At 45.8% G+C, this 23,722-nt stretch overlaps 3 protein-coding genes across 11 annotated transcripts in view; all 3 read right to left on the bottom strand.

Moving 5' to 3' along the window:
• LOC148594618 (uncharacterized) lies at positions 1 to 353 on the bottom strand. The gene has a single exon (XM_088525165.1). The coding sequence runs from the start codon at positions 333 to 335 to the stop codon at positions 201 to 203; it is 135 nt and encodes a 44-aa protein (XP_088381291.1). The 5' UTR covers positions 336 to 353; the 3' UTR covers positions 1 to 200.
• Positions 354 to 5,364: 5,011 nt separating this feature from the next.
• Positions 5,365 to 13,467, bottom strand: VPS33A (VPS33A core subunit of CORVET and HOPS complexes). Its single transcript, XM_088525124.1, has 13 exons — positions 13,338 to 13,467; positions 13,199 to 13,264; positions 12,990 to 13,117; positions 12,693 to 12,882; positions 11,803 to 11,919; positions 11,013 to 11,187; positions 10,146 to 10,339; positions 8,264 to 8,390; positions 8,036 to 8,103; positions 7,529 to 7,666; positions 7,180 to 7,317; positions 6,854 to 7,022; positions 5,365 to 6,368 (listed from the first exon to the last, which is right to left on the bottom strand). Exons 1-13 carry the CDS (start codon positions 13,437 to 13,439, stop codon positions 6,175 to 6,177), a joined length of 1,806 nt encoding a protein of 601 aa, XP_088381250.1. The 5' UTR covers positions 13,440 to 13,467; the 3' UTR covers positions 5,365 to 6,174.
• A 691-nt stretch (positions 13,468 to 14,158) lies between these two features.
• Positions 14,159 to 23,722, bottom strand: part of CLIP1 (CAP-Gly domain containing linker protein 1) — a 65,129-nt gene continuing 55,565 nt past the window's right edge. For 5 of the 9 annotated variants that reach the window (XM_088525115.1, XM_088525121.1, XM_088525114.1 and 2 more), the window contains 7 exons: positions 22,910 to 22,962; positions 20,412 to 20,432; positions 17,623 to 17,740; positions 17,005 to 17,164; positions 16,237 to 16,286; positions 14,900 to 15,024; positions 14,159 to 14,384 (listed from right to left, as the gene is read on the bottom strand). In XM_088525115.1, the coding sequence (XP_088381241.1) occupies positions 14,162 to 14,384; positions 14,900 to 15,024; positions 16,237 to 16,286; positions 17,005 to 17,164; positions 17,623 to 17,740; positions 20,412 to 20,432; positions 22,910 to 22,962 (750 nt within the window). In that variant the 3' untranslated portion in view covers positions 14,159 to 14,161. The remainder of the gene's footprint in view (positions 14,385 to 14,899; positions 15,025 to 16,236; positions 16,287 to 17,004; positions 17,165 to 17,622; positions 17,741 to 20,411; positions 20,433 to 22,909; positions 22,963 to 23,722) is intronic. The other 4 variants (XM_088525116.1, XM_088525118.1, XM_088525123.1 and 1 more) reach the window with 1 other exon arrangement.

Genomic DNA, 23,722 nt, shown 5'->3' with positions numbered 1-23,722 from the left:
ACATATATTTTAAGCTTTCTTCTGTTTTACATAAGAAAATAAGATTGTCATTAGGCAGTAATAAAAGAAAATGCTTGCGGAGTTGGTGCAGGAGAAAGGGACTGCCGCTCTGTGCGCTGAGCAGACGCCCAGGGCAAGCTGCACACTGGGGTCTCTTCCATCTGGGCCAGTCTGTGGTTGCAGGGGTGGAAAAGGAGCTGTCATTTAAGCACCAAGAAGTAAGTCGTCCAGCCAGCGAGCAGCAGCGCCCCGACCAGCACGGTGTAGCTGAACAGCACGAAGGCCAGGAGCTCCTTCAGCACCTTGAGGAAGTGGATGGCAAAGGAGTCGGGCATGGTTGATGCGGCACCGCGAGGCAGGCGGGTGTCTGGGGCTGCTGGCGCCCTGGTCCCCCCTTGTCTGCAAGAGAGAAAAGCCAAGGGGGCAGGATGAGTCTTTCTGAGCAGGAGACTGCAGAACTATGGGTCTGAATGTCCTGTACGAAGCGGCTGTTTTCAGGAGGGCTAATGGTCACCCTGCTTTCTGAGAGGCTTTTTAGTGACCAGAGCTTAAACACCAGGTTGGTCTGTGCTTGTTCCCAGCGCTCTCCAAGGTTACCAGGCTGTGCAGTGGTCAGGATCCAATCAGTCTCTAAGTCAGGACTGGAACTAAGCAAATTAAAATATAGACACACATGCAGTGGACGCCGATGTGTAGGTAAGGAGCAGTGGCTCCGAGTCCAGCTGCTTTATGGCATCTTTTCCGCTGTGTTGGTTGCTGCGCATCCAGAAAGCTGCACATCTAGTGCATTTGCTGATGGTACATTACCAGCAGCGTGTGCTGATCAAAGTGGTCAATGCCTCCAAGGAAGCCACCATTAATATTTAATGATATAATAGCATCTAATGGAGATACTGGCACAAACAGCCTTTTGTTTAAGACTGAAGAAAAATGGAATTTAAATACAAATTTGCACAGCCAAAGGTTTCTAACTTGCATTAAAAATAACCTTTCAATGGAGGACAAAAGGTAAGATATTTTAAAATTCCTTTCTATTTGTATTTTAAAGTCATACTTATGCATCACTGTGAAAGTTGCTCATTAGTTTAATGCAAAATCTGAACACTTTCAAAAGTTGCTGGCTTTTTGGACTTAAAGCTGTGAAAACACGGCTAAAAAAAATATTCTGCTTCACCAATTTGCATGTTATTTTTAATTCTGATCAGAAATATGCCTGCACTTTTGGTCAAGCACATAAAGGGATTTTAAACCAGATTTAGGATAACGAATTTTTTTTTTCTCGTTGAAACAGTCTAAAACCACTTGATAAGTAATCTGAGTTCACATTCTACCAGTTTGTGTATTTTTAAAGAGCTGTTATCATAAAGATTTCACCTTTTGATTAAAAATAATTTGGTCTTTTAAAATAGTTCCAGTCGTTTCCCCAAAGCTCAAGCACATGTATATGTTATAGAAGCTCTTGCGCTTTAAAAACAGCTGTAGCTTCCCGGTTGTTCAGAGTAGCAAAGTTTTCTATTTCTACTCTACTTATTTTATCGTTACCTAAAGATATTGACAAAGAAATAAACTGCTTACCGAGGTAGATGATGGAATCTACTTGGTAGATGGAATCTAGCTGGTTTTGTTCTGCATCTGTTCCTTGAATTTCTGTCTTCTAAAAGGATTCTGCTGTTGTTTGATCGCCCTCTGATCTGCTAATCCGGGAACCAGGAGCAATGAGGTTGTATTTAGAGCCCACACGAGGACTAATGCACTAGGTGTGGTCAGGACCGATTATGATATGACATAGCGCCCTTGCTCTCTGTGCAGCACAGCCGTATGGAGTGCTCTGAAGACTCCCCTTCCCCAGAGCCCTTGTGTCAATAGTATTTTGTGATTTGAAGCATTATGGCTTTCCTCCTGGTATCACATCAAAACCGCATTTATTTAAATGTCTTTATTTTGCTCGAACAAAGCTTTTTGTCATCTTTCTTACGCCTTTCTTTTTTCCTACAGCACAGTTAACTGAGAGCTTAGCATATTCCTCCATTCTCCGAGAAATGGTGCTTCCATGGGCCGCTTGAGGAGGAGGAGGATGCTTCCCTGCAGCCGGGGCTCTCCCAAGATCAGCAGCAGGTTAGTTACAGGCTGCAACTACGTGGATTTAGTCAGGACCTGTTACCAGAGGAGCGTGAGTACTGGGATAGCTTCCTAGCACATGCTCACCAGCTCCCTGCACATTTTTGCCATTGCCCACCCAAAAACTAATCTCTGCCTTTTTAGAGAGAGCAAAAGACGCAGCTCCTTTGCAGCAAGAACCTGGGAGCAGGGGAGACAAGGCACCTGTTTATTTTTAGCAAACTGCTTTCTGGCAGTGTTATATGAAAAGTGAAAGTGTTTTGAGGTGGAGGTCGATTAGGGTTTTTTTTTTTTCTTTTTTTTTTCTTGTAAACCAGACAAACGGGGACAGCCAAGAGAGACAAGACTGTATGTACTGCAAATCAAATCTCTTACCTACAAAGATAATATGATCTGGAAAATGGCCCCTTAATTTAATTACACTCTCTTGTTATCAAATTATTACCCGCATGGTCAGCAAGGCCTTAGACAGAAACAGAGCATAATCAAGCTGCTCAGGAAGCCTGTTAAGTAGTAATTGCTCCCTCAGAGAATCAATCAACATCAGGATGGCCTTTATTTTATTGTTTTTGTTGTGTGGTTCCAGGAAGAGGCTTTGTCTAGTTTGTTTATCTGTAGGACGCTTGACTGCTTGTGGTGCAGGCTACTGTCTATGCAAAAACAGCACAGCAATTGCTGGGAAACTAAAGTTTACCAAGACCTCATGCTAAACTATTCTCACAACAAGTTTAGACCTTAGTATTACTAACACATTTGCTGGGCCAAGGGAAAATTTAGGCAAGCTCTTGAACTGATTTCTTTGTTTCTTTTATTCATCTGCATTGTAGTTTTTATACATCATAAGTTTGGATCACCAAGTAGCCTGATCAGGGCTATTTTTTTCCTTCTGATTAGTTTAATTTCCAAGGTTCCAAAAAAAAGAAAAAAAATCTGGAAATTATGGTAGTACTAAGACCCTCAAGGCTAAACTGAGGTCATTTTATGTAATAATGGACTGAAAGAACTGAATACCCTTTTTTTTTTCTTTGCACATATCAGCTAATTTTTGATCCAAAGCTACTTCAGCTATCGCTTCAACTACTGTTAACTTTCATGCTTTCGCAGTGGGACTGTATGAATAAAGCTTAGCAGGGCAAGCCACACTGGCTTCTTGAATAATTTGTATGGTTTGCTTGTCAAAGTTGCAGTATGTTAATTTAAATTCAGGTTAAGCTAACTGAAAAAAAAAATGACATAATGGCTTGTTATTTTTAAGAGAAGCCTGCAAGCTTGCCTGCTTGCCATCCTCAAATGATTAAAAATATGTTTTGATATTTTTAAACAGTCAAGAAACCCTGTAAAGATTTTTTTCAGTATTTTTTTCAGTATAGTACATTAAATGGCAGAACAGACTGTAATTAATATTGTGTTCCATATATGTGGATCTAGGGGGAGGGGGAAGAAGAGATAAAGATGTTTTAAAAATGATCACATAAGTTTTTGTTTTCTTACAATAAGCAAACTGGAGTTAGACAAAGGGTTTCTCAGAAAGGACAGATCCAGCAGAACTCAATTCCCTCCCCCCCTTTTTTAAAGGGCCAAATCCCACAGTTACAAATAACTTGGAAAACAAATACTTGACAAATAACTTTGAAAAAATCATGGACATATGCATTATGCAAAGCAACTAATAGCACAGATGTGTGCAAAGACAATGTTTTAATGTGATTTGTTTGTTTTTTTAATTTCAACTATTTATAAATGAAAGGGCAGGTGAAGCAGAGTCGCCAGTGGTTGTTTTGAAGTAAGTAAAGGTTGCTTTGAAGTAAGTACAGGACAGAGCAAAGGGTCTGAAGCTGGGCAGGGGCTCTGCCAGGGGTCAACAGCTCAGGCTTATGCAGCAGTCCCTGGTTTTGTGCACCCTGTTTCCAGCATTTAGCAAGGCTGAGTCTTCTGCAGCTAGAAACTGCCTCGTTCTCGCTGGCTTAACACCAAGGGCCTGGCCACCATGCCCATGGAAAATTCCAGTTTATAATTTTGGGCTCTGGAACTGCTTATTAAAAAAAAAAGATGAAAAAATAAAAAAGGAAAAGAAAAGTGCCTTTTAAGCCTGGTGCTTCTGATGCTTTGCTGTTCAATGAGCTTGCTGGTTTTGGCCTGACTCCCACCAGGGGAAGGCCCATGTGACTAACCAGGCTGTCAGCACACTGATGTAATTCACAGTCTGGAGTTGCTTTCTGGAGTCATGTGGCTGTACCAAGGGCACTGGAGAAACAGGCCACTTCTTCAACAGGCAGTTGAAGTAAGCAGCCAGTAAAAGGCTCCAAGATTTCCCTTGTTGTTCAAGTTGGTTTTATTTGCAGCTAGTGCAGTTGCCCTGCATGGGGACAGTTCAAGCAGATGCTGCACAGGATAGAGGAAACTTCTTACCAAATAGTGTGCAGGACAGTGGATTTCATTGTGCCCTGGGGGCAACTAACCATAACACAGAGCTTGTTAGAGCTGCCGTGCGGGCCAAGCAAGGAACAGTTCTCCAGGTGCCAAACAACCACTGAGTTTCTCAAGGGGAACTGAGGCCATGCAGCAGGAACAGAAAGGTAGGGAACCTCCTAGAAGTGGCTCCGAAAAGGAGCCTGTCAGCTCACCCTTTCTGTTTCACTTTCAAGCTATACATAATGAAATTGTAAATTAAGTTTCATGTAACTTTTTTTTTGGTGCTCAGAGTGTATCTGAACCTAAGCAGTAAAAATGTTACGGCTTCCCTTTTCAGCAGCTGTTTTTTTCATTGCACAATCTGTTGCCAAAATCTTGAGCTGCTGTGGCCTGGCCCCTTTGGCTGGCTCCTCACATGAACATGCTGGAGCTTGGAGAAGCAGAAGTTTGGCTTTCATAAGCAAGATGAGAGCAGAAGTGTGTCCCTGTCCCCTCTTCCACCCACCAGTGTGCAGAACCCTGCGGGGGTAAGTGCTGACAGCAGAGTCTTCATCTAGGGCCTTTCCACCCTTCAACCAGCTAAAGCAGCAACTTCAGTTTCTCCATTTGTGGTAATATAAAGTCATTCTTTTCAGTCTGCAATCACAGATTGTCATCCAAAAGGCTACTCCCCTGAACCTGCCAAGCTGCAGAAATAGCAGTCACTACCAACATAATAATGGTGCGAATATTGGCAGTGCTAGGGAAAAAAAAAAAGAAAATAAGTTCTGGTGTTAAATTTTCTTTAAAGTGATGTGCTGAGGTTGGAGGAAAGAAAGCTCCTTCTGCCGTATCTTTGTTCTTTGCCATTTTTATCACTAATTGCGAGTCATGTGCGTTGCTACAAGCTCTCAATAAAAGTCTAAGTCATAAAAAGAACATCACAGAAATTACTGGCTCAGGTAACACACATACAGTAGCAGGAATAAACCCAGAACAAAGAGTGCTTATAGATCTGAACACAGTACAGTAGTTCTGCACAGAGCCTAAGCATGGCCTGGAAAGGAAACCATTGCGGCTACCAGTAAATACAGAATGTGGAGGGAGCCCAGAGAAAAGGAAATCAGCCCATTTTAGGGGGCTCCTGGTGACAGCCTTTCAAAGCACAGCTGCGTACGGATCTGCCAGCAGCAGATCTCAGTGCACTGCCAGAATTAGCAGATGGCAGAGACTAGAAATATTGGTATGCAATCAGGAGCAGAAGACATCCTGCCTCCTGAGCTTAGGAAGGCAACAAAAAAAAGTAATCACATTACCAGATTTAAACTAGCCTGAAAGGAAGAAAAAAAAATGCAAACTGTCAAATGGAGGGAACAGGCCCCCTCCCCTAGCACTTGGTTGCTTATTCAGACCACAGGCAGTTATGTCTCTTTCTCCTAATGTTTATTATTTCATTGAAAGTGCATTTCAGCATTGCTCATCTGTAAGGAAGGTCCACACAGAGCAAGAACACCAAAGTGCAGAGAGGAATGTGGGGAACTGCATCACGACCTGGTCTCGGGGGAGCCTCTTCCTTCTCTCATGCATAGGCAGCCACGCCAGAAGACCAGAGACCCGCACGCCTGTATCACACAACCTCTCAGTGTTGGTCTCTTGCCACAGGCCCTAGAAAGGAGCAGGCTCCAGTTTTTCCATGAGGGATTTGATCCAGCTTGTTCCATTGATCAGTTTTGTGGTGGCAATGACATATTCTGTGCCTCCGTCTTCCATTTGAGAGAGAAATCTCAGTGCTGCTATCTCTGCGTAGGTCACGCCTCCCAGGAAGAACACCAGAGTGACTCGGTTCTCACCATGCTGACCTGCGTATCCAAAGAGATTTACAAGCTTTTAGTTTTACATCAACATTTCATATCCTTTGCCTGTCAAGTCAAACTCAAAAATGTCCCAAAATACAGAGAGCAGCTGAAGGAGATGAGAAGCCTGCTGAGCAGAGCACCAGCCTCGGGCCCAGATGCCAGGCTGTATCCCCAGCTCAGTAGTTTCCTTCCAGCGTGTGCACCTGTTAGGTTAGTAATTATTTTAGTGCTCTCAAGAGAAGTTAAACTTACCTATGAATCTGTATTATAGATGCATTTTAAATACATGCAGTGCTGTTCATCAGTAAGGCTAAGTCACTGGCAGTTTTAAGTCAGACAGCTATCTGTCAAGAACAGGCTAGGCAGATCTAATATAGTGGTGCGACAAGCAGATGAGGTAGATACCCAGGCTTACTCACCCCTGGTGCCTTTTTTGCTCCATCCCAGCTGAAAAGAGATTTATGTCTCTCGTAAACAACAAAACTTACGCTTTTTCTGAAGGCCGGTAGGCAACTGCTGCCTCTCCTCGAAATGGGGACCTGGCAGCATCTTTAGAACCTCTTCTATGCTCCGCCAACCTGGGCGAGCCAGGAGCTGTGCCAGGCGCACGCTCAGCGGCGCGTAGCCGCTGTACACGTAGGAGATATCGTTGGGATTCTGTGAGACACAAAATGCAAGAAGCAGGTGAGTGCTACTTCATGCAGGAAAGCAAAATCAAACACAAGTACAGCAGTTTTCCTGCTGCACCTAATCCCTTCTTGTTAGGTGTGGTGTTCACTGCATAAACTGACTGGGAGCTCAAATGTACTTTTACCTGTTCATTAACATCATCCATCCATAAGCGCAGGGTTTTCCTGATGGTCGGGTAGTTATTCCTGCCACTTGTCTGTGATTTCAAGAGTCCAGCCTTTTCCAAGTTGTTTAAGGTCAATATATGCTCATAGCCATAAGTCTGCAACATGAAAGATTTGCATTTAATACTATGTCCAGTTATTCAACAACAAACATTACACTGTGTTGTACAAAACTCTACCCCCCCCCCACCACAGTACAAAGAAGCAAAATTCAGTAACACTTAAAAACACTTTCACGCACTATGCCAAGACAGCAAACAAAAATGTAACTTTCAGATAAAAAGGTAAACTGAAAAGTTATAGTCCAACCTGGAGAATCTCTTTTTTATAGTGGTCCAGAACCTTTTGCTTCAGACCACTGTTACATACGGATTGCAAGCAAACAAGACGCAGGATTTTAATTAAGGGATGTTTTTGAGCAATGCAGTCTTCAATATAATTGTTAACCTATGGGAAAAAAATATATAAGCTGTTAGGCAACACTTTGTTAAAGCTCCTAGCAGACCTGGAAAGAAAGATCTACTTAGTTTTATTATGAAAAAAAGAAGAAGAAGAGAAAAAAAAAAACCTGCATGAAAGGACATGCAACTGCTCTCCAGACAGCTTAACAGCACCTTTTAAATGGTGACATAGCAGTGGCTCCACCTAGTACCTTTCTGAGGTCTACTGGTTCCCCAATCAATCACTTCAAGAACGGTCTTGAACTTTTCAGTGTGCCCTCACAGCATGGACGAGATCAGACTAGGAGCCTCCCCTTCCCATAAAAAAAACTTTTTTGAAAAAAGCAAGAATCACGAGATGTCAATACGTACTTACCTTGTCTGTGTCTATTCCAGACATGAACTCTTGTTCCACTGTTAAATTATCAAAGAAATCTTCCGATGCTTACGGGAAAAGAATGCAAATCAATACATTAGCAACTGACAGCTTACGGTCTGCACTTAACATTCTCAAATGTTAACAAATGAGACTTTGGAAAGGTGAATGTCACTGATCAAGCAGCCTTGCCTCTAGATACACTCACACTCTTCAGTGGATACTCACTGGTGATGTCCTTGATGAGTTCTGCAATGGAGGTGTGGTTGGCCAGAGAGCTCCTTGCTGCCTGCATGTGGGGCAGCTGCGAGACAAACTGCTTAATCTCTCCAACGGTTTTAGCGTGGTGCCTTTCCTAAAAAAAATCCATCACTAGATTAGCTCCTGTTCAGTATATTTAGCCACACACCAGCTAGATCATTTCACCATACAAAGGTTCTTAACTCACTGCTTAAACTACAGAAAGGCAAAATATGTGAATAGCAGGATATAATACTGAATTTCTGCAACAGCAAATACTGTTAGAGATGTTTGACCTTTCAGACAAAATAATGTAAGTGTTCATTAAAACACTTTAAAACACTATAACTGCACTTTGAACATTAGAGGAGCTAGCACAGAGTACAACAGCAGAGAGGATCTTAGTATTGTTTCTTCCATTATGCCAGAGTTGCCAAACACTTTTCTCCACCTTTATCTGACCTCATCTGTCACTACCTGTTCCTCAGTTTCCCAACCAGCAAAACTCTACCTTTTTCATGCAAAGATGAATTTCTTTGCTACCTGCCAATAAATTGGAGCTTTACAAAAATGCAATGAGAAAAGAGGCACATTTTCCTTCAAAGTAGTATTCGAAGTGGCTGCAGAATAGCAGGGTTTGCATCTCACAAGAGGAGCCCGCTGTTCACTGCACGTGGCTGTAACACTGTCCCAGGTTTTGAGCAAGTGCCTGATGAAGCACAGTGCAGCCTTCAGCTGTCAGAGCAGTCCCGGGGTCTCTGTTTCACTTGGGCTACTTGGCTCTTGCTCCAACTTGGAATAAAAATAACAATTTGACTTATGTGTGAAAGACTGAAATGGGCAAGTGCAGGCAGAAGAGTGATAATAATGATGCCTGCAATTTAAGAAGTCCTCTGCTATCAAAATGCTGCTGTTTCATTATCACCTATTACCTCTGACAATTTCTTAAATTTCTTTCCTTAACAACCAGTATGAATAATCCATCTGTAAAGCACTCAATGCTAATATAGCAATAATGCATATCTGCTAGGGGATAAACCTACGCACACACCACTTAAGGGACCACTACCTCATCTTAAATGTGGCAGAAATGAAGGTGCAAAGAAAAAAAAATCAACCAATACAAGTTGTTTTGAGAATCACCACGTACTCTGAAACCACTGATGTGTCATCTCTGTCTCTTCATGAAGTATCAATATGATATTTCCAAACAACCCCACAAACGCACCCCACAGCATTCCCCAGTGTGTCTAGGGTAACATTACTGCATCTGTTTAGAGGACAAGTCTCCTCCAGGACAGTTGGGTCTTTCACATCCCCAGTATTTCTCATGCCAGCCAAAGTATGAGCATGCATTCTGGAGCTTAATTTCTTAAAGCTTTTTCTCTCCACCCTCAGGGAATACAGAGGGACAAACAACAAGTTAGTTTATAGGTAACAACAGCAATAAAGAGAAATGGATCAGTATGCTAAAATTAACTCTTGGCCTCTTGCAGAAGTAAACAGCATCTAACTATTCTGCAGACCAAAGAAGGCAATTCCCATTTAGGGAACTGTGTGCTCACACAGCAGAAATGTGGTTCAGGCTAAAAACCCCAGAACAGAGGGCTGGGGAGAGCAGGGGAGCTGCATTACATTTTGTAAGAGATCTGACCAGCACCTACTCGGAACAGCTGAAATGGAGCTGACATCACTCCAGGACAGGGGAACAGACAAGAGAGACTTCTGAGGACTGTGTCTGTTTTCTCTGGCTGGGGGATTATTCCATGGCAGCAGCTCGAGCTGCCGACTGCAGCCCCACTGAACACAAACCGTGTCTGCACCCGGTGGCAGGATGCCCGAGGGATGCACGGTCAGACACGGGGCTCACCTCAAAGGCTGCTGAGATGATCTTGGCCTTCTTGCTCAGCACCGACCCCACGGCATTGAAGTTCTTGTCGCGGATTTCTGCATACAGCTCTTCAGCAGAATTCAGCTGTAGCTTCTTGGGTTCTGTGGGCAGATCTTTGCCACCCTCACCCTGTTTCTTCGGGGCAAACTTCTCAGGAGGGAGTTTCACATAAGCTATCACATGCAGAGATATAACTTGTGTAAGAACTGGAATTTCACTGTGAGAAGTTAAGAAAAGCAGAGTAGGAAACTTGTCCCCTGATCCAGAGACAGTTCTGAGCAGCCAAGCCAACATAAATGCCCTAATAACAATAACAACTTTGTGTGTGGGAATGAAGGACAGTCTGCTGCATTCCCACAGGAACCCACAGCCTCCGACACACCCGTACCAGGATCAGGTACACAAGCACTGGAATCCAAGCACTCATCATCCTGCTTCCAAAGAGGCAGCCTTCCATCAGTCATCAGTTGCAGCAGGGGGAATGAAAAGCCACCCATGCCCCTTTGGAGCTCTACCCTGAACAGCGCTTCACAAACTCCTTCCCTCAGTGTGGCACAACATGAACAATTCTGACTACGGGGTGAAGACATCCAGTAAAATTTCTACTCCCACACTATGTTCTGTGTCACCACGTCTGCACCCAGCTGACATCCAAAACAGTCAGTCAGGGACATGCCCTCAACTCCTCTTCCTTAGCAAAACCAGGAGCACAGCTCATCGTGACAGGCTCTAGCTTGGCATTGTGAAATCCCACTACTAATTTCAAGTGCGCTTCATCGAGGGGAGGAAGAAATGAGCCGGTCCCAGCACACGGGAGACGTCTCCCCTTGGGCCCGCAGGACTCACTGTTCTGAATTCCGTAGATTTCATCAATCAGCCCTTCGTACGTCAGCTGCGTGGCTAACGGCGTCAGCAGGTCGACATTACGGTCCAGCAACAAGAGGGTGTCGAAGACGGGAAATACCGAGTTCTGGCTTCCGGGGAACTCGCGCTTCATCCTGATCATCATATTAGCCACGTGCTGAAAATAAACCACATTGGTCTGGTGAGGCCAGGCACTACAAGCCAGTACTCCTGCAGGAATGGGGATGTGGTGCTGTGTAAAGGAAGCAAAGGGCAAGAGGTACAAAGTGACTGTCAGGTGGGGAGCAGGACAGGCAGACACAAGCCAAGGCCTCCTCTGCTAGCCCAGCACGACAGCAACAACTGTGGCCAAGGCACTGCGTTCCTCACAAGCCACTCGCGGCAGTTAAACTGCAGGTTCATCAGAGAAGAGAAAAGAGGACGAGTGATTTATACAGAGAAATGAAAAAGATAAGGCACGAGCAGCAGGTTGCACATCTTAGTCTTTCTGATGCCAACAGAGCGACTGTGAAGCGCCACAGAAACAGAAGTTGCTGAAAGCAACTAGGAGAAAAATTTATGCAAAGAGACAAATCTGCCTGACAGCAACATTTATGGAACAGCAAAGACTGTTTAAGGCAGAGACGGCAAAGACCTGCTGGACGTGATTCTGAAATCCCAGTAGGACAAGAAGGGTCACACATTTGATTCAAACACCAGTCAGATGTCAGTGAAGGGCACATTTCCCATGGCACTTCCGAAGAACTAGATCAAGCAGCAGCGTTTGCCTTACCCGGGCACACTCCCCCTTCCCAAAGATCTGAGGGATGGTTCCATAGAGAGCCTGCAGTGTCATCAGCCCCTTCGCCGCATGGTACAGACTTGTCTGGTCACTCTCCAGGTAACATTCCTAAACAATGACAGGGATTCCCAATGGAATCGGTCTGACAGAGATGCCTTCACAGCCAAACGCAGACCATGGTAACACATCAGAAGAGTCATAAGCTAGGAAAAAAAACAAACAAACTATGGCCCCTGGTAAATATGGACCTTAACGGTAGGGACTGTTAGCGAATTAACCATTTAATCAAACTATTGCAACACTCTGTGCCCACACACACTGCTCCCAGCTTGATGGAGGGCAGCAATGAGTGCAGAGAGACCCTCTAATTCAGTAGTGTGACAGCATGGCACCTCATGACAGTGACTGGCCACAGCAACAAGCCACGACACCTCCTCATGACTTGACTCAGTGAGCTTGAGCCGGCCACAGAAAGTCTCTCAGATATTTCTGTCCCCAAGTGACACGTCCTGAGGAGACAGGGTCCACCCCTGGGCTGGGACAGTTGTTAATTCTCAGCACAACTTGGCACAAAACGCTAATCACAGCACACGACGACTCTGCAACGCGCTGAGCGAAGCAACACCAGCCCGTTGCAACAAATATTTTAAGTATTAATGTTCAGTTTGTGAAAATAACACCAAAATTTATAGCTAAGGCACAGCTTGCTGAAAGCTTCTTCCCTCAGTGTTTACTCAGGAAATGAGCTAAGTTCTGACTCGCGCAGGATCAAACCGCACGTCCGCAAGGCCCTTCACTGCCGCGTGAATAACCGAAAAACCCGCGGGGGAGCAGCGGGCGGGCGCAGAGCGTCTGTCCCTGCAGCCGCGAGGAGCCCTTACCTTGAAGGCGCTCTCGGCCTCCATGGAGAGCAGGTCCCCATCGAAGGGGATGAGGTCGAGGCTGTACTGCTCGCGGTGGATGAAGGAGCCCAGCACGCCCTGCTCCTTCAGCCACTGCTCGCAGAGCAGGCTGCGCCGCGGCACGAACAGGATGTGGAAATCCCTCTGCGGAGCGCGGCCGCGGTCCTCCCTGCAAGGGCACGGCCGTGGGGACGCCACGGGCGGCACCGAGCGGCCCCGGGACGCGGGGACGCGGCTCCCTGCCCCGGTGGGGCGGCCCCACGCGCGCCCCGGTACCTCAGCACGTTGTCCGTGATGATGTCCATGAGCTCCAGCTTGGGCCGCACGAAGAAGATGATGTTCTTGACGTCGGCCTGGGGCAGGCGGCCCGGCTTGAGCGTGAACATCTTCTCCACCTCATGCTCCTAGGGCAAGGCCGGGCCGCGCGTCAGCGCCGCGGCCGCCCCGGCGCCGTCCCGGAGCGGCGCCGCGCGCGCCCCGCTCACCTTGAGCAGCGAGTACTGCGCGATGAGGCCGAAGGGGCCGGTCAGCGACTCGTCCCACACGATGGCCTGCGGGCGGCAGCGCGCGGTGAGGCCGCGCGGCGGGGCGCGGCGGGGCCCCCCGGCCGCGGCCGCCGCTCACCTTGGAGCCCGCGCACTTGTCGAGGAACTCGCGCAGCTCGCGGCGCCCGGCCTCGCGCAGCGCCGTCAGGTTCACGCGCCCCGAGCTCAGGTGCGCGGCCATGGCCGCCCCGCCGCGCCGCCCGCCGCGCGCGCCGCCCCGCAGCGCCCCCGCGCGGCCCGGAGGCCCCGCCGCGCCCCGCGCAGACACCGGCCACAACGTGCGCGTTTTTTTTCCAAAATATAATTTTAATAGAGACCCGTCTGTACACGCGCACGCGCCGCGGAACGGGGGCGGCGCCGGGACGCGCAGGCCAGGGGGCAGTGAGCAAGGGGGAAGGATGAAGCATTTCCCAAACACTTCCAGTGTCAAAAGGAGGCAAAAAAAACAAAAAAAAAGGCATAAAAATCTACATGTACAAATGCAGCCTTAATGGTTTAGTGCAAATATGAAAATTAACAGCATAACTCTTAAGGTATTTAAATAAGCTTTAACATAACTGCACTCTTCTCCTATACATGTTTTCCCATCAATAGATGCAAGGGGAGGGGGTCACATCGTGTTAGAGATTGTACAAACCCAGCAGCTGGGAGAAAACAGCATAAAATCATTTGTTAAATCAGTTTTTATATTTCACTTAAGTTTAATAAGGGGGAATAAGGTACTTATTAGTGGAAGAGCAAAATATTTATCGATTTATTGATTCTGGAGTCAATAGGTGAGGAGAACGGGAGCGAGAGGGGTCAAGAAACGCTGCCCCCGTTCGCGACCTCGGCCCCCACGAAGGCTGGTGGCACCAACGAGCCGGCGAGCGCGCACAAAGAGTTCGTTCTCCGCGAGCCGCATCAGAAGGTCTCGTCGTCGTTGCAGTTGGTCGTCCAGTGGCCGAAGACCTCGCAGATGTCGCAGTAGGGGCGCTCCTCCTTCCTGCTGCCGTGGTGGACGGAGTGGGGAGGCTCGTCGGACACCTGCGCCTGCGTGGGACAGTCCTCGGTGTCGTGCAGGTCGAAGCAGTCGCAGATATCGCAGAACAGACGAGGCTTCCTCTTGGACTGGCTTTCCTCCTCGCTGCAGGGGCAGGAGCAGCACAGTCAGGCAGGACACTTCTCGAGAAGGGAGAAAGACCCCACGCCCCCTCCTCACATAATGATTGAAAGCAAGAAAACACCACGGGGTCAACACCACCCCCAAGAAACTGCAAACTGGCTTCTGAAAAATCTTGTGACACCTCCTGCAGTACCTCAGATTCCTCTATGCTGTAGCATTGAGTGAACAAATTGGCTCATTTTGGGTAAATATATCCACAACTATAAACATTATTAAAACCAAAAGTAAACAGGTAAGAGTGTTTTTTATAGAGGAGATCTAAAGTTAAAACAGTTCAACTCGGCTTGTTGAGTTGTTTTCCACTGAGCTGGATCCCCAGCAGCAGCAATGTGCAGCTATCAGCACATTAAGAGCAAAGCCCCTTCTATCAGATCTGGAAAGGGACAACCGAGAGCCAACACGAGCAAACGGCAGCGTCCGCACAGAACCACGGGGGTCTCCTCAGCACCAGGTTCCCAGCAGTAACAGACTGATACCTGTCATAATTGATGAGCTCCTCCTCATTGCCATTGAGGGCTGCTTCACACATAGTTTGCACCTTCAGCTTCAGCTCTTCGTTCTTCCTTTGCAGATCTACTATCACGGAATTGAGGAAGTCAATCTAGGATACCCAAGAACAGGGACAGTCAGCAGGTTTCGGGCTGCACTTCCAGAGAAAAGCAGCAAAGACACGTCCATCCCTACAGGAATTCTGACCCCAGGTCAGTGTCTTAAAGAGGATGGGGGGAGACGGAGAGAATGGGGGCCAGGGGCAGTGAAAAGTTTCCCAGAGAACCTTTGAGACCCTCCATACAATTTCTGTATGACCATTTCCACCCAATGGCCAACATGCCTGACAGGCGCCTGTGGGGCTGCATCCACCACCAATAGATTAATTTGTTTTTATTATTATTATTTTAAAAATATATGTTGCGTTATATATAGGAGCAGGCTGCAAAATCCAGAGCAGCCTCTGAGTTCTTGTGAACCTGCAGTCCTGGTGGCTCCACCAGGGTGACACGGGTCACCTGGAGGGGCAGGGGACACTGCAGCACCCACATTCTCTCCAAACGGGTCTCCCAAAGCAGGTCGGAGCCAGAGAGCAGCGGGGCAGCCCGGCACGAGCATTGCACAAGTGGGCCCAAGGCTGAGAGCGGCCGGGGAACGCACGGGCAAACAGCGAAAATTAAAATAAAAGAAGCCGAGAAGCAGAACAAACCATGTGCTGATGGGAAGAAAGCGTTGGCAGCAGCGGATGAACGCGAGGGATGCAGGGAGGAGGGGGAAATAAAAAGGGAAGAAAACAAACAGGTGGTTAGTCTGTTACTGCTGCTTCTGATCTCTGTGCAGACCATGTCCCTCGGAAGGACGTTTCCCTCCACGTAACTGACATCAATGATCCAACAAGAGCTTCTACAGTAACATAACCCTGTCCCCCAGGCACGTGTCGCCCCAGCCAGCCCGTTGCTCAGCAGCACTCCATGTTCTTCAGATATTCATACTCTTTCTTAAACGTTTCTCCTAAATATATTTACACCCCGCGGAGCCTCCGCAAGGGACGAACCTGCCCGAAGGGGCTGGGCGGCCAACGCGGCTCTATCGGCTTCCGCGCCCCCAGGGCTCGGCTCGTTCTCCAGCACCGCTCATCACCTCATCCTTAATGTTTCCTGACATCAATATTTCCCCTCAGAAGGGGAAAGAAAACCACCCCGTTATAATTCTGATTTATAAAATTTGATAGGAATAGATTTATTTAAAAAAAAAAAAAACAGTATTTCCCTCTGCTTGCTAAAGACACTTGCTGTTTTAATGGCTGATATTTCAGACCAAATACCTGACTCTCCTTTGCACTTTCATCTTGAAGTAGATTAGTGGCAGTGTCACCTAAAAAAAAAAAAAAAAAAAAAAGGGAATAAAAGATACAAATAGTCAGCAACTAGCCTGAATTCTGAAGCTTACAATGCCTTAGAAATAGTGTGACCTATTTGGGATTTTTTTTTGACCACTGCATTACAGAAGCTTATTCAATACTGCACATTATTTATTTAAAAACATAAATATATGTATTTCTGTACTTCACAGATCTGCAAGGAAACTCTCCTTTATGTCGCAAAGGTGAGACCGTAGAGGTCCAGAACTCACATGCAGGGAAGGGAAGCTCAGCGCAAGGAAGGAGTCAGTGCCTAAAGCGCTGGATTCCCAGTCCTGTGGTGAGTTGGGGATTTTGTTGCGGTGCCTGCGAGTTGCTTTGCTGCTATGAGAGCAAACAAAATTGGTCTGAGGAAGCCTCTTAAAGTCTCCACCAGGGAAGGGAATACATTTTGGATGGGTTTATGGATGTTTCGTTTCAGTTCAAACTGCCCCTGCCAATGGGTTAAATGAGGTGAACTGGGAACGTCTGTAGCTTTTATGTTCTACAGTTACTCTGATTCCCTTCATTCAAATCTCGCATGGGATCCACAGTGGGAAAGCTGCATTTACCAGGGAGCTGCCTTAGTTACGCTTCCATTTAACCACTTGGGTAACAGCCAACACCAAAGGTGTGGAAATACCCCAGGAGATGAGGGCCGAAAGCCCAGAGGGGCGCAGGGCGCTCGCTCACCTGCGGAGCTCGTTACACTTAAAGGCTGTTTCTTGTTTTCCTTGAGTTTTTGCTCCAGGTTCTTCACCTTTTCCTCAAGCTTCAACTTATCAGACTCCAGTGACTTCACTACTGACTGCAAGGTTTTTGCAGAAGCATTTTCTCCACGGAGCACTGTGATCTGCAAGAATTATTTGTGAATATTTAGGCTTGTCCAGAGCGAAGTCAAAACCCCAGGGGAACATTCTTAGTAGTAAAGGCCAAAAAGTCACCCTAAACCTGAACTAGACCCAGGTGTCTTTAGATTTATCTTAAAGGTTTAACTATACTCAAATAAAAGAAAGGATTAACCAGCTCTTCAGTAGGACTTGCACCAAGCCAGATGCTTACATCCCTTTTTTAACCCCAAATTAAAAAGCATTTTGCTATTCAAAGCATTGACTTCTGAAAATACCATGAAAAGCTACTGAGATGCAACTTCTCTTTACAAAGGAAGAAAAAAGAAACAAAATCTAAGCCAACCCTGTGTACAGACTTAAAATAGCAGCTTCAGGTGCCAAGTTCAGAATCATCCTAAAACTACAGGCTTCCAAAGGCAAAACATCCAGCAGCCCTAGCACTGCATTTTCCAATCTCTACCTCATTTCTGAGTTTTTCCAGCTCTTCATCCTTCTGTGTGATCAAGGCACTAGTAACACTGATGGATTTTTGTAAAGATGCTCTCTCTTCACCGATTTCTTTTTGTAATGTCGATTCTCTAAAAGAAAATCAAATACAATCAGAAGTCATGTAAAGAAAGGTTTGCTGCTGTTGCCTAAAGAAGTTTAATTCTAAATTTCAGATATTAAACTACTGTAAAAAGTGGTTCTTAAAATCAAAATTAAATTCTGTACATGACTAGGATTTATATATATAAACATTTCATGTTTTACAACTGTGGAAACAAAGCAAAAAGTTTACCTATGTAGACATGCCAGAATCTGCATATCATCGTATCCATTTGAATTTAAGCAAACAAGTTAATAGACTGGGGAGATATAGGATAAACAAACATTTCTCACAGAATGTTCCACAAAACCTAACTTCAGAGTTTTGTTACTTCTTGAAAATTATTAACAAGCAACAAAACACACATGCAAAGCTCATCGTACAAGTTGTCATGCAAAGCATTGATGATGCTGGAAATATCAGCTGGTCCTCACTAATTTCAATAGCATCGTGACTGCTGGAGATGCCACTTTGAGAACTTCTGGGCCTTCAACAAGCTACTGTTTCAGCAAAAAACTATTTGGAATTTGTTCTACTTCAAAAAAGAAGGCAGCTTTGAAAATAAACCCTCCAATCACACACGAGCTCTCCCTGGCACAACCAATTTTGTCCGTTTTCCCAGCTTTTCCAGGCGATCCCGCAGGAGCCCTGGGTTCTGCCTGGAGCTGGAATGCGGGTGTCCCTGCAGCGCCGGGGAGGTTTGGGCGCTGCCCCCGCGGCTCCGCGGGCACCGGACCCTGCGCCGGGAAGTTGGGATGGGGACGGGGCCGCTCCAGCCGCCCGGACGCCACCCGGCTACGGCCTCCTCACACTGGTGCCAGACTCGTCCCTCTGGGTCGCGAGGGACACGCGTGTCCCCTGACACCAGGGCCATTGCTGCACAAGTTCCTGGCAAGCTGGAAGGTTTTTGCATCTTGAATTCTTGCTATTTTTGTGTGTTTTTTTTTTTCCTCCATTTCTTACTACTGCAAATTCTGCTTACTCATCTAGAGAGTAGCCAATCTTCTGAAAACGAAGCCTGTCCTCTATAGGGTTTCATGCATCCCAGCTCAGAAGGGCAGGTCGCTGCCCCAGCGCTGGCTGCTCTTCCTTCCTTCTAGTTCTGAGGGGGCTGCTGGTGAACAGGACAAAATACGAAGCGGCCGGTACGGCAGAGCGGAACGGCACAGGGATCTCATCCAAGCTGCCAAATGAAACTCCAACCACCCAGGAGCGTTTGAGAGATTGAGAACACGTCGCTGCGCGGGAGCGCACAGCGGGTCGGGGAGAGCTGAGGCCCAAATTGAGAAGTTTTCCTAACATGAGTTAGTGAGAGCCACGATACCCAGCCCATGAAACACAACCACCTCAGCGCCGAGAGAGCCAACAATGAGAGCACAGGGAACGTAATTCTTTCATTGTTAAAGTTGTACTCAGGAATGGAAGCAGCAAGTGGAGAATCTGGGGTTTAGAAACGCCGGTGCGGCCGCCACACAGGAATGCAAAGGTTGGTTTTGCTTTCAGTGTGTTTTTACAATGAGAGAATTAATATAAACAGAAACACAACAAACTGCGGACTGCATGATCTTGCCTTCCAATACGAGCTTACACTCCTGTTAACAAAAAGGGCAGCAACGTTTAGTCAACCTCCTCATCATTCCTCGCCAGCCGCGATTCAGCAGTGCTAGAGCACGAGGGCAGCCTCCGTTCTCGCCACGCTGCAGCCCGACCCACACGTGTTTTCAACGCGTGGCTAAAGGGGGCAAGAGGAAAGCGAGCGCGGGGCAGAGCCGCAGCTCCCAACAGGGACACGGGAGCGCTCGTCCCGCCGCCGCTCTCGAGCCGCCCGGGTTCCTCTCTGCTTTCCGCAGCTCTGGAGGGGCCCCAGGGCCTGGGCTCCTGCTCGGGAGGTTGTTAGTGATTTCTCCACCTCCTGGTCACTTCGTCATCATAGAGATCAAGCCCAGGCACGGGTTTTTCTGCACATAAAGGGTCAGTTTGCCATTTACTGGCTTCGGCAAAAAGGAGGCGCAATCTGTGTGTGAACCACGTCTAGGTGGTTCAGAAGGGCCAAACAGCTTGAGCACGTACACATATACATTGACAAACGCTCTAGGAGTCTAGAATACGGTAACACGAGGAGAGAGAAACAAGAAAGAGGAGAGAAGGCGAGAGGTGAGGGGGAAGGTGCCTGTTTTGCAGCATTCCCTCTCTCCTACAGGGCATTCCTATAGGAACAAGGCTCCAATCCCGGCATTTCGGAGCTGCACATGGAGCAGGTCTGCGGCAGGAGCCCCCAGCTGATGGGAGCCTCGAGCGGTGCCTGCCCAAAGGCAAGTACCCAAAGAGCATTAACTTGCAAGAGAAAAATCCCAGGGAAAACAATTGTGCTATCAAGAGGAAGAAAAGAAAATTGGAAACGTGAACTTAACCTTTCCCCCGCCAATTCATGCCTAAAACACGTGCCCATCTGAAGGAATTACAAACAAAAAACAAGACCCCCACACTATTTTATCATTTCACATTCAATTTCAAAATTCTGCTTTCATGAGGAGGTTAAATAGCATTTTGAAAAGTGCACGTAAGTCATGGAAAAGAGTTATCGTTTTTAACCCTTTAAAAAATTACCCAGATTCTTCCCTTACCACAAAAATAAGAAATTCTAAGAATGAAGCAAATACCTTAACGTGTTACTGGGCAAGCTTTAAAAATGCAAGATAACAAGAACCACATGTTAGAAACGTGGAAGAGAAATGCAAAATACCGCAAGGAAGAACTAAATTTGCACCAAGGGGCTTTCTTGTCTTTTAAAAAAATATAGATTATATTTTTTTGTATATATATATATAATATATACCACTGAATATTTTACAAAACAAAAGCAAGACACCGAGGGACAAAGGCAGCCAAAATATGTACAACAACTTTACTTAAAGAAAAAAAAATTATTTATTGTAACGTGGATAGACTTTCTTGAGTCTTACCATTAAAGACACACAGATATAGCAAAGGAAGCAAGGGCAGGAAAGGGAAGAGAGAGGAATGAAATGAGTATCGATAAGTAGCGCAAGCTCAAAGACAGTAAGACAGTTAGCAACCCACAATGAAACTCATGAGCTGAAGTAACACAGAATCCCCTTAGATTCATATATATTAAACACTCATCATGCCTAGCTGGACTATTTCTTAGAGAAAGTCTGCAAAAATAAAAGAGGACAATTTTTGTGGTGGACGGAAATGGGAGAACTGCTGCTCGAGATCTGACCTAATCAAAAATGAGATGTTTATTGTCTTGAAAATCTGAGATACTGAAAGAAGGGAGGCACAACTCATCCTCAGCCTCTGGGGGAGCCTGGAACACACTTTATTTATTCAGTTAGCTCTTTATTCAGTGAAACCTTTTCCTTAGCAGCAATGTCACACATAACATGCATATTTTGACACCTGGTGGTCTGTGCCAGTGAAGCCCATGTTCCTGCTGCTTCTTTTGCCCTCTCTATTGGAGTTTATCCAACACTGTTGGGAAATTCGTTGCCAACCAGCATGAGCAAATGGGGGCATCTCAGTGTAACTGCTTGCATATGAGCAAAGGCCTCACAGCCCAGAAAGGGCACGAAGATTTACTTTAAAACACAGTTATCTGGGTTTGTTTCGGGCAGCTCACACAGGGTAAAGACATACACAGAATTAACAAGTAGGTATGTTCAGCGCAGAGAGGAAAAATCCAGCCCAGGAGAATGCAAACCAGAGCCACAGACCTTGCTTTTTATAGCTTACTGCAGGGCTTGAATTTAAAATATATAGCAGGAAATACAACTGCTAGCAGCTAATGAGGCAGTCCTGAGGCCCCATGCCCTCCATCCTTTCCTTATGGCAAAGGTACCTGCCGGGAGTTATGCTACTTAAAATAACATGTTTAAAAATATTCTAAATGGCTGAGAGAGTTAAATAATGGCTATAAACAGCTGCAAAGCTGTCAGCAGCACTAACATCAACCTCCTGTTCCCTCTCTTCCTCCATTTCAGCTATTCTGGAGATAATCCTTGGTGTAAACTTAATTTCTGTGCATGCCAAAAGGTCTGTGATAATTAACATGATCTTAAGACTTTACATCTATTTTCTTTACCTTTTCTTAAAAAAGAAAAATGACACAACTACCTTGCAGCTAAACTGAGTGATCCTGTTCAAAAGGTTGGTTTAAATTAGACTGTCAATGATTTTGCCTCTACTTATGACAACTGATTCTGTTCTCTGAGGAAGCTTCAGCTTTTGTAATATCCCATATGCACAGTGGCCTTCAAAGTGTCATATTTGGTAATGTGACCCATCTCCAAATATCAAATTATTAGGGAATAAGGTACTGAATAGCTAAGGATGTGCAAGGTGCCATTCACTGATGTTCTCTGCCCTATCGTTACTGATACAGGAAGTTATAAACAGGGATCGGTTTATTTGTTTCTTTTATAAAAGAAACTTGGCCTCATGGAGTGCTGCATCTTTGTCTTAATAATCTATATGAATTCTTTCACTTTTTAAGTGTTTAGCCAATTAGCTTTCCCTACATACAGCAGAAGACAGCACATTTTCTAATTGGGACCATTTCTTAACTGTGGAGTTTACAAAGGGATGCCCCAGTCACCCAGGACAAATCTCCTGGTATTTGAAAACAGTGCTGAATGAACTACAATAACTACTGCTACATGAATATCTCAAAACTATAGAAACAATCGATTCGAAGCTGAATAACTCCTGGTGGGGTAGCAGAGAATTTCCTTCCTTTTTTAATAACAAGCCTAAAAACTTCCATTATCCTGCGAGCACTTGGCTGGGGAGGGTCTGCACGTTTCCCTCACGGATGGGCAATGCAACGTTCCAGAGCAGACCAAAACCAGCCACGAGGGTGGTCACTGAAAATGAACTAGCATAACGCAAGGAATGCACAACTAAATAAGAGGAAAGGGTAAACACTACTTCTTACTCTGTTCTTATATTAATATAGATACATTTTCATCTCACTTTTAAAGCAAGTGTAAGGAATACCATCTATAAGTCAATCTGGGCAACAACCTCAAGACTTTCAAATACAAAAGAACTGCTTTTTTTTAGTACTATTTTCATATTATGTTTTCTCATGTTTTCTGTAGGAGTGTGTAGTTCAAGGTACATCAGAAGAACTTACCTCTTTTTCATCTCTAATAACTGGTTATTGAGTACTGATCTTTCCTCTTCCAGCTAAAACACAAATATGAAAGAGAGCATAGTGTGAATACATTAAGAATTGTTTTCTAGGTTTAACATATCATAGCAGCATTATCAAAAAACAAACTTGGAAGATGTTATGGAGCCTAAAATTTTTCTGCCGATTTTCTCCTGAAAGAACACGAGCACAAATTGTTCATCGACCAGGAATACTGGCTAGTAAAACCTGCAACTGAAAATACTGTTTCAAACCTGTATGCCCTGAGAGAAAGAAAATAAAAAGCATGGGAAAGCGAGAAATGTTCGTTTGCAAATCCCAACACGTCCTGTTTTATCTTGATGCACACGAGGCAGCGATGTGCACATCCACCATGCAGCCACCTCTGAGAGCTGTCACTTGACTGTCCCCTCTCCTCCCCCAGGCTCATATTCTAGTCTCTTGCGCATCACTATTTTCCAAGGATTTTTTCCCCTTGGACTAATTCTCCTCTATCAGCACTTGCATTTCGCTGTGGCCACGCAGTGCATCTCTATCCTGGCACTTGCAAGCCACAGCCCACAAAACAAACTGCTTCATTTCACCCCAAGACAGCTGAAATTCCTGCCGTTCGCGCTCCCCATCGCCGCTGTGGTTGGAAAACCCTCTCCCGGCCACTCTTCCCGCTTGGCTCCCCAGGGGCCATGGCCACCCTGCTCCAAGATGTCCTTTCCCCAGCACAAACCCCTTCTCTTTCCCGTCAGCCTCTTTCAGGAAAACGCTGCAAGCAGAGAAACCGCTGCTTCAACATCTGTA

Source organism: Tinamus guttatus, unplaced genomic scaffold (assembly GCF_059628265.1).
Source record: "Tinamus guttatus ecotype Peru unplaced genomic scaffold, ASM5962826v1 Tinamus_guttatus_pri_ptg000223l, whole genome shotgun sequence".
Lineage (NCBI taxonomy): Eukaryota > Metazoa > Chordata > Aves > Tinamiformes > Tinamidae > Tinamus > Tinamus guttatus.
Note: the sequence above shows the minus strand (reverse complement) of the source record. Positions and strands in the feature narration are given on the sequence as shown.

Excerpts from the sequence above, each read along its gene's own strand:
- LOC148594618 (XM_088525165.1), bottom strand. The coding sequence starts at position 335 with ATGCCCGACTCCTTTGCCATCCACTTCCTCAAGGTGCTGAAGGAGCTC.
- VPS33A (XM_088525124.1), bottom strand. The coding sequence starts at position 13,439 with ATGGCCGCGCACCTGAGCTCGGGGCGCGTGAACCTGACGGCGCTGCGC. Across the intron at positions 11,920-12,692 it reads AGGCCGAGAGCGCCTTCAAG|GAATGTTACCTGGAGAGTGA; the intron begins GTAAGGGCTCCT and ends GTCATTGTTTAG. Across the intron at positions 7,318-7,528 it reads ATAAAAAAGAGATTCTCCAG|ACTTATGGCTATGAGCATAT; the intron begins GTTGGACTATAA and ends TTCATGTTGCAG.